Source organism: Pomacea canaliculata, linkage group LG4, assembly GCF_003073045.1.
Source record: "Pomacea canaliculata isolate SZHN2017 linkage group LG4, ASM307304v1, whole genome shotgun sequence".
Taxonomy (NCBI): Eukaryota; Metazoa; Mollusca; class Gastropoda; order Architaenioglossa; family Ampullariidae; genus Pomacea; species Pomacea canaliculata.
Window position 1 is genome coordinate 15,171,235 of NC_037593.1, and position 10,243 is coordinate 15,181,477.

The 10,243-nt window shown below is 39.7% G+C and overlaps 1 protein-coding gene across 1 annotated transcript; it reads left to right on the forward strand.

The window, feature by feature from the left end:
• The first annotated feature begins 1,896 nt into the window (after positions 1-1,896).
• Positions 1,897-9,270, forward strand: LOC112563100 (metalloprotease mig-17-like). The gene is made up of 13 exons (XM_025236836.1): positions 1,897-2,244; positions 2,790-2,989; positions 3,207-3,284; positions 3,642-3,818; positions 3,950-4,046; positions 4,357-4,426; positions 4,630-4,713; positions 4,914-5,056; positions 5,915-5,937; positions 6,558-6,666; positions 6,947-7,100; positions 7,643-7,775; positions 9,158-9,270. Exons 6-12 carry the CDS (start codon positions 4,394-4,396, stop codon positions 7,751-7,753), a joined length of 657 nt encoding a protein of 218 aa, XP_025092621.1. The 5' UTR covers positions 1,897-2,244; positions 2,790-2,989; positions 3,207-3,284; positions 3,642-3,818; positions 3,950-4,046; positions 4,357-4,393; the 3' UTR covers positions 7,754-7,775; positions 9,158-9,270.
• The last annotated feature ends 973 nt before the right edge of the window (positions 9,271-10,243 follow it).

The window sequence follows — 10,243 nt, forward strand, 5'->3', positions numbered from 1 at the left end:
AGGACCCCCGACCCCACCCTACCCCCCGTATGCTCGGCCCATCTTTATTGCTATTTCGTTGCTGCTGTTGTTGTTAGTACTTTCGCCCTCGTCTCCAGTTTACTCCAAAACACTAGCTCGTGACACTGTAGGCAGCAACAACAACGTTTGTTGTTTTGTTTTTAAAATTAGATGTAAAGATCGCTGTTGTTCTTGTCGAGCGAGTCAGGCCTCTCCCATTTGGCGTGTCCACCTGTTGCCCTACCTGTCTTCCTACCTGTGAATTCTGTTTCGATAGTCAGTGACAGCCTTTGTCCCTGGCACTCTCTTTATCTTGAGGTATTGTGTTCTTTCCTTCAATACCCCACCTGCGACGATAATTGTATCTAAAGTCTGTCTTCTTTGTTGAGGTTGCCTCTATCCCCTCACACAAATATCTCTATCTTTTCCAGCATGTTCGACAAGTGCACGTTCCCCAGGTTTTGTCAATCTTCCACCACTTCTCGCCAAGGTTCAATCCTCTACAGTCCACGTCATCGATAATCTACGTTATCTACAAATATCTCTATCCTTTCCAGCATGTTCGACAAGTGCATGCGCCCCCAGGTTTTGTCAGTCTTCCACCACCTCTCGCCAAGGTTCAATCCTTTTCAGTCCACGTCATCGATAATCTACGTTATCTACCGTCTATCCGTGAATCAGAATCCTAACAGGCGAGTGAGGTCACGTGCTCAAACAGGCAGTTTGCCGCCTGCTTTTATTTGTTTGTTGATTGTTGAGGACGTAGAAGAGCATTAAACGCCCTACAAAAAAAATCAACATTTTTAACGTACATTTTCTCTCACTCGCTCTCTCTCTCTGTCACATTTTGCCCTGCACAGTAGATATATGTTGCATGTATCTTTCATTTGTAAACACCGGATACATCTTTGGATGGAAAAAAAGGATAAACATTTCTCGGAGCCAAATGCCCAACAAAACTTTCCAGGAAAAGAAGAAGATTGGTGAGCATCGGCGGAGTTTTCAATAATAATTATTCCTCTCTCTCTCACTCACACACACACACACACACACACACACACACACACAAATTCCCACTCTGTTTTATTTTAAAGGTATATATCTATGCTTACCTATCGGTATTTAGCAACTAATTGATCATCTACTCAAACAGCCAATAATCCGTCTAAGCAAATACCCTACAGTCTGTAAGATACTACCAGCCACCAGCCGACAACTCATTCAGCCAGCCACGCCATCAACCAGTCATGAGGATCCACATGTACCTGTCTGCCTTCAAAGAGAACTGGAGAAAGAGCATCCTGACAAACAAACCGGATTTTTTTGTTTCAACCTTGACAACAGAAGTAACAGCAACAACAACAAATTAGGCCGAGGATAACTTTTAAGAAACTGAAAGTGAACCGAGTAAAGTATAGAGCGTGTTATTTTCAGATTTTTTTAAATTTTTGTAATGATTCCACATATCCTGTTCATCAATTGACGATATTGCTTCCTATCCCGGAGGATTTTGCGCAGGCTGTATTAGATGACAAAACTTCGTGAAATTTTCATGGGCGAAGTCAGGTAGCAACAAGTCCATGGGTAGTACCCGGCGACCGCCACGAAAAAAGGTGCTGAAAGATTTTGTTTATCGCTTTCCTTCTCTGTACAATCATCTTGTTATTCTCTTGCCCTGGTCTCTCTCCTCCCCCAATCTCTCCCCTTCCGCTCACACCCACTCCACCCTCTCCACTCACCCACCCCTGTCACCCCGCGAAAACGTTGTCGGTGACATGCTGGTGCGTCAGAAGTCGGGTGGATCTTAATGCTGTGAATCTTAAAAAAAAAAAAAAAAATCCGGGTGGAACTAGTATAAATGAAACATCCCCTCTTTGTCTTTCACTTCTGCTTAAGTGCGTGCATCAAGTCCTGTAAAGCAGCTGGCTTTGGGCAACTGACGGACAACTCTTTAGTTTCACAGGCTCTCGAACTTCTATTTTCATCAACTGTCGAGGAACTGAGCTGACCGTCGAAGGAATCTAACGATACAGGTTTAGGAATAACTTTCATTTCAGTCTGTTGGCGTAATCTTTATAAACAAAACTTTGAGAAAGTTAGGGTCGAGAAGTTTGTGTCCAGAGCAATCCACAGACCGAGTATTTCAGCCATGAGCAAAGTCTTCGGATGCGTGATTGTTCTTCTGCTGAGCACTGCTCTCGCCTCTCCGATTCTGAAAAACTCTCGACGATGATGGTGCTAAAGGTTTGTCATTTTATTTAATTATTTATGATTTCTTTCTTACCAACAGCAGTTACTTTGCAAAAAAAAAGCTACTTTTGCTTTTTTTTAAAAAATCCTAGGATGTTTGCAATTTTATTTCTTGTCCTAACCCTGACAAATTCAGTTTGTTCATACTGTAATAATTTTTATTCTTGTGTCATTCTGACATTTGACGATAGAAATTTAAAATGTAGTTTCTATTTCATTTTTGACATACCTTTCTAAGCCACATGTAATCTTCGTCCTCATAAATATCGGACGACTGTTTCTGTGCCACCAGTCTCGACATTTTATGGGTTTCTCACATGTATTACGCCTGTGCGATTAGAAGAGAAAATCGACTATAACTTACAAAACTTAAACGCTTTTGATTATTTGTGGGGAAAAATATTACTGCCATGGTATCAGAATTGCGACAAATATATATAATCTAGCTATAATAATAAGTACTACATGTTTTATTTAAATTTATTTCAATTTTTTTCTTTCTCTCTTTCTCTTCCTCTTTCTTCCTCCTCGTTTGACAGAGCTGGTCAACGTTCAGCTTCTACATCATCTCAGCGATCACCGAGTCAGACGTGAAGCGGGAGTCTCCAGCATGCCAGACGTTATCGTGACGCAATTCCGGTTGTCAGACAATGACGTTATTTTGAGACTTCGTCGGGTGTCGTACCCTAGGACCTACACGTTCGGCGACGTGATTGAGGAGCACACGCAGTCCCCTACGGTAAGTGATTTTAAATTCACGTCATCACGTCAGCCCAAGAACACAGGAGAAAACAATGATCGTCGCCTGCAACTCGCACGTGACAGTTCTTGATGTTCGTATCTTGTTTCGAGAGTTAATAGATGTAAAAGCAAAGGTGTCGTTTGTTTTTATTTTTGAACGTGAGACGAATTCAATGTGTTGAAATTTTTTTTATTTGAAAATATTGTTGATTCAGGAGTCCTCTGTGTACGTCGATCCTTCACGATCTGCTGCCTTCATGGTCACAAAGTCGGAATATGACGATTACATCCTGGTACGTTCACCTCGTTTTCGTTCGACAACTGCGCGGATCCTGCAAAATTAATGGCTTTAAGTGGACGTTTACTGCTCGTAAAATCATTTGTTTATATTTTATTTATGTCAACTTAAGCTAGACGCTATACATTAATGTCCCCCGTTTTTTGGTCCTGCCTTCGTGTACCTTTTGGAACATAAAAAGAATCGTTTTAACTAATGTCTTTCTAGAAATTATGGACTGGTGATCACTTTTTTTAAGTTTTCCATTTTTCTGCTTGCTCCAAAAATTCAACCGTGATGTGAAGACGATAAGGATGAATAGAAAACAGCGGCGAATAATTTTATTCTTCCTTTTTAAATCCATTTTTTACAGGAAGGAGATCTTCATCACGAAGGAAAACAACTTTATCTACGTCCAACTCGCAGCAGACGATCAGCAGATGATCACAACGAACATGCAGTGTCCCCTGTGATTAACTCCACTGCCATTGACTTTGGCATGACTACTTTTACGTTGACGCCAGTAACAACAGCGATAATACAGGCAGAAGTGAATATTATTATCATTATTATTGATATAATCATCATCTTCCTAATCATCATCATCATCATCATCATCATCATCATCATCATTATGAATATACTGAATAAATGCAAGTATTTCTCATTATTTATTTATAGCTGATGAGGGAAGCCACAGAAGGAGACGACAAGCACAAACAACGACAGTGCACACTGTTGAAATAACTGTCGTCGCCGATTTCAGAGCTTATTCCAAGTGAGTTCCAAACGACGAAAGGTTTAGTTTGTCAGATACATTTTAATGTGTTGTGTGTGCATGTGCGTGTGCGAGCGTGTTTGTGTGTTTGGTTTCTAAGTTCCTCACTGGCACTTATTTTTCTCTACTAAGGTATAAAAAAGTGAAAACGATAAAATCTTATCCACATAAAATATATTCTTACCTTACTAATCTTTGGTTTCTTAAATTTGTTGGAACATACACAAAGGTTCTAGAAATATTTCTTCAGAAATCGTGCACCTTTCTTTTTCTACAGTTTTTGTAATTCTTTTCGTCTTCATGATTTCAGCTGGAACTCGCATTCTCCAACGGACACAGTGGGCAAGATGAGAACATACTTCACTTACATTGCAGCCTCGGTAATAAAAAAATTTAATTCTGTTTTCAACTTGTCAGAAGAAATACACATGCACAGTTTTCTGTCTATATCAGTCTTTCCTGTTATTTTGGGGAAATTTCCAGTTTACAAAATATCTTTAAGTTCTGTAACATACCATTTAACTTCAAGTCTGCTTTGTTTGTTCTTAAATTAAGGGTTTGTATGATTTTCATCATGTTTCAGATGAGCAACATCTACAAAAATATCAACAAAATAGACAGCAGCATTGATGTCGTGCCGCTTATTACCAATTTCGTCGTTCTCACGGTAATGTCTTATCTTTTTATTTATCTGTCTGTCTGTCATTCCATATTTATGTTTTTCTGCCAGTTTGTCTGGCTGCCAGATTTCTGGTTGTCTGCGGACTGATAGACAAGAAGAGAGAGAGAATGGAGAAGAAGGATAGTTTTTTTAAAACCTTTTTCTTTTGTTAAATATTTGACTCGTGTACAATGTTCCCAATCCAGACACCTCAAGCGTCCAGCTTCTCGGAGTCATTGACGACCAGCTCTGGCTCTATTCAGGGAAAAGCCTTCCTAGACTCCTTTACAAAATGGATTCCAAGACAGACGAGCATCAAAGCAAGTGACCATTACATGGCGTTCACAGGGTAAGAATGATTGACTTAGTCTTAGACCATTGTAAACTCTCCTTCAGACATGACTTTCTTGCTGAAGAATTCTGGCATGGTAGTTTGCTGCTTCTGATCTTTTTATACCCGATCCCTATTCTTCGCAGTGCATTCGAACGAGAAACTTATTCGGACTCCAAAACAGTTGTTTCGAAAATCTTTGTAAAAAATGTTTAAAGAGATGAAGAGAGCACTCTTCTTTCTGAAAGACAATTCTGTTTTCGGTTGTCTGCTTTGTTTTATTTTTAAAGCTAATTCGGTTTATAGTTTTCATGAGAGTTGTAGAGTTTATCGTTTATTTATGAGAGAAACATTTTCAAAAACTATTTTTTGATGACTTACAATAGACCGGTTTCCAGTTTCGTTGTACCATCACATTCTTAAGAAAAAATTGAAACAGGTGGACATTGGTTGCTTACGATCTTGAACTTTCGAATACGATTATATTTGGTGACACTGGCGATAAAACGTACAGCGCAAGAATATATATATATATAGATATGCACGTGTTTTGATTTCAGATAATTGCTTGATTTTCCAGTCTGTTTGGACAATGTTACCAATGACACATAGAAGTGGAGTTTTTTCCCGAAATATATTGTTCGTATTTGATAAAGGGATTTTTTCCTGAAAGTTCAGTGAAGTCAATTTGCGGTCAACTGTCACGCGCTTCTCATTTAGCAACCTATGTAAACACTCAGTCCCTGATTTCTTCAGATTTTTCATTCAGTTCGGAAGGGAAGGGAAATATGCATATATCGAAACTGGATACCGGTCTGGTATTTCATCTAATACCACCTTGCTGTGTGTTCACTGTCTTTTTTCTGCTTTGTACAGGTCTGAACTTACTTCAGCGGTTGGTAAGTATTGGGCTTTCTGAAAATATATTCTATTCCAATTTATGGACAGCACTATTTTTATCTTTTGAGATAACATGAATTAATTGCTGTTAGCTTACCATGTAAGAAAAACAGAAGAAGAAGAGTGAGGAGAAGAAAGAACAATAGTTAATAAATTTACAAAGAAAAAGCCTTGAAGTTACTGGTTTGAAAAATCCGTTTTTAATTTTTAGCACTTTGAAAATTTATTGGTGAACCTGTTTACTTTCTATTTAAGTCCTATTCGGAAGACTGCCCATTGCTAAAGCCAAAATTCAGTTCTTTAAACACAATTATATGTTCGATAGAAATTTAATAGAAAATATTTTGTGTCTAAAAAAAAAGTTAACATACAGAATCGATTGCTGCTGCGTACCAACATCCTCGGAGTAAATTCGAGGCTTGTTGGATCACGTGACCAGCGTTAGTCCTCCACTCCTAAGTTAATTTGTGAATAAATCAGCTTCCATCGGTCAGTCGTTCTGCTACTACCTCTCACAGTAACTAGTACCATTTGAATTTTTTCTTGTGAAGGGAAACAGGTGGGTGGTTGAAGGTGTATTATAGAACAATTTTGTTAATTTTTTTCCCCTTTGTTCCAGGTGTCGCAAACATGGCAGCCGCGTGCAGGGGCAGTGTGGCGGTGTCTGTGGTGCAAGACCAAATGCAGGCTAGTGTGGCCAACACTGCTGCCCACGAGCTCGGACACAGGTGAGTGAGAACCTGGCAGGTATCTCAACTGCTTTCTTTTAAAAGCCCATGACACAGTATTTCCCGGGAAAATTTAATTCTCACCTTTAATATCCATCCCAAATATACAGACCCTACAACAGTCATGTCCTCAAAACATTTAAAACTCCACCACAAAGACTATTACATTCACACATGAAATAAAAATATAAAAATTAATCAAAATAAAATATTGAAATACAAGCATGCCCTTGCAAGGTGTAACTACAAAACTGATGAAGAACTTGTCATCTGCTCGCAGCCTCAGTGCTGCCCACGACGGCGACGCTGGCTGCGACAACGCCAAGCACTACCTCATGGCGCCCATGCTTGTCGTACCCCCGAAGGACTCCCCTAAGCAACATCTTCACCTTCTCCACCTGCAGCATCAGCTCCATCAAGCGCTATTTGAGCATGTATGTGTGTGTAGGTCAGCTTTCATGTGTGCGCATGTGTGCTTTGGGGAGAAGGGATAGTTTGTGTGTGAGTGTATGCGTTTATAGGTATATATTCGTGTATATATACGAGTTCGTGTATAGTGCATGTTTTATAGATTGTGTGCGTGTATGTTTATATATAGTGCGTCTTTTACAGTGTGTGTTTACATGGTGAATGCTTTCTAATATGTGTGTGGGTGCCATCATGCACTCAATCTTTTCTTTCAACGAAAACTCCACTGTTATCTTAAAAGTCAATTTCTAATGTTATTTCAAAAGCTAACGCACCATTTTGTTGTTGATTTTAGTCTGTTGCCATGTTTCTCTTTTTTTCCCCCAAGAACAACCTTTATTTTCACAACGGGTTTGCTGCAGACCTGTTGCTGTTCTGATTGTCTGACCAAGCGACTGACTGACTGCCCCATAATTTTACTTCGTCTCACATAAATGGTAATATTTGGAGTAGCTGTATATATGCCTTACCTCAGAGGTGGGCTTACAGTTCAAAGATCCGTTTTCAGGCAAACTTGCACACGTCCAGCCGCCACGACGGCCACAGGTGTGTTTGCCCAAGCAGCCAACGGACAGTTCATCAGCAACCCGGATCTTCAATGTCAAATGGCCCTGAATAATGCCCAAAGCCGAGTCTGCCAGGTAAGTCTTCTCCTCCTTCAGTGACCACGACGATGCTTTATTAGATCCTTGTGGAAATAATACACCACTATCAGTAATAAAAGTCACCATAACACATTCACATTAAGCAATAAATAATATCAACCGGTCTTTCATCCACTCATGAGGCAGCAAGTGACAATACCATGGAAGTAAAAACTTGATACAGGTGAAACAGGGTATAGGGTAACAACGATACCTCGTGCTTTAACCGTTACTTCCCTTAACTGTTAGCTCTCTCACTCTCTGATGTGTATGCGCACCTGTGCGTCTGTGAGTCGCAAGCATGTGTGTAAAAATATCTTATTCTTTAGTGTACCATACAATGTCTGTGTGATTCTGGCGGTCGTGGTTGACAATAATTATGCAAAAATCTACCGCTTGTCTGATCCTCACCTGAAACTTGTCCTGTGGTTTATACATAGTTCGATCTAGCTTTGACTGTTTCCCCGAACAGTCCTTATTTTTTCCTGTTCTGTTACCAGTGGCTTTAAAATCTAAATGAAGGGGGAAAATGCTGCACAGAGGCAATTGCGACATACACCTATCATGTAGAGCAAATTTCCACAACGACAAATTTCGTAGAGAGCATCCCAAATGAAAAAAAACGGAGGGAGGAGAGGAAGAGAGCAAGTTGCGTGGGGAATACATATTCTTTTCCCCCCTCTATTGCAAGGGCCACCACGCTCTTTTCTCCATTCACCACTAACCCCCACCACATTCAAAACCGTTCGATCTGTTCAGCCTATATCATCGTCTGTAGTTCCTCCAGAGACGGGACGTCACCCAGGCACAATACCAGTTATTTCCCTTTGACTCGAAACCACTTTATTTACCAAAAAATGAGCTGTCAACCTCAACAAATTAGAAACAAGACATGAAGAGCTGTGGTTTCACTAATTCACAACACTGAGTCAACAGCTAATTAAACTGATTCAAAAAATGGCAGATTGAAAGTTGACAATGATATCAGAGAGTTTGCGGGACATCATACCCTGACAACTCTGGGTATTTCGGCTAGTGCGTATGTGTGTGTGTATAGTCTTTGTACATGTGAGCACACATGAGACCAGTCTGTTAAAATGAATGACATAGCTGTTTGCTTATTTGTTTTGACTAGTTTTTTAAATATTAATTTAATGTTATATTTACTGTATTTCTTTTGTTGACTTTGTTCGTCTTGTTGCAGCCTTCATAATCTATTTTCAAATATTGGAAACAAAATTCGCTTTATGCTTTTGCCCTTGCAACTATATGCTGTATTTACTTTTTGCTTGAATACTATTTTCTAAAAGTTAATTTTTCTGATTTTATATACATATTTTTTTAAAACTTATTACTAAATTGTCCGTTTTCCTTTGCAGCAAATTAATAAGGGAGGGAATTCTTTTTGTTCTGGAATGCCGTGCAGCAAATCCAGTAACTACTGTCAGTTTGTTCTTCCTTTTGACGGCACGTCTTGTGGAAATGGATTGGTAAGTTGTGAGGGAAAACGAATAGTATATAAACAGCAGCAAATAGTATATACAGCTGTAGCAGTTGTTAATTTTGTGGTGGTGTGGTCCATAAGAAGACTCGGTGACTGTTGTGGTAATGGGGAAGCAAACACTTGGCTGAGGTTCATTTACAAAATGGAAAAAAATTTAATGAACAACGGTTCTAACATTAATCTCTGCAATTTGCGTTAGTGATCTGTAAGAAACCATAAACATGTTTAACAATAATGCCAAAATAAATCTTTATCTCTCGTCACGTAGTTCCAGATTGCACTGTAATATTATTGTAACACATTGCAATTTAATTTCATTGAAGAAACGTAGCTGTACAACGTATTGATAAAATGTTACTGTCGTCCCTGGACTATAAGACAATACTGGTGGAAAGCATATTTTACACTAATTTATTTATGATTTAGGTTTGCTATCAGGGCCTGTGCGTCTCCAAAGCAACTGCTGGAACTGGGCAAAATGGACCAGGTCAGTAAGTCACAACGCACTAATTAGCTCACCAGTCCTACAATCTAGGCAGTCACCACACCAAGTGATACAAAATGTGCAGACACTCCTATCACATCAGATGCCACAATTCTGCAGGCAAATACACCAAATACACCTCACCGAGTGCCACAACTTAGCCAATCATCTCAACAAGCACCACTATATTGTCTCCTCTGCATTGCCAACCACTGAACCATGCCATTGGCTTTGTAGAGCCGAGTGGTTAGGGCACATACATGTATCCGAAACCAGCAGGACACGGTTCGATACTGCATGGTGCACCAAGTAGACCCAGCTGTTGAAAGGGTAACTCCTTAGAGAGTTAGTGAAGATGAGATGAGGATGAGGAGGATGAGGAGGATGGGATGGATGGATGGATGGATGGATGATGATGATTGATGATGATTGATGATGATTGATGATGATGACCACTGGCCCCTGGAAAACAGCGAT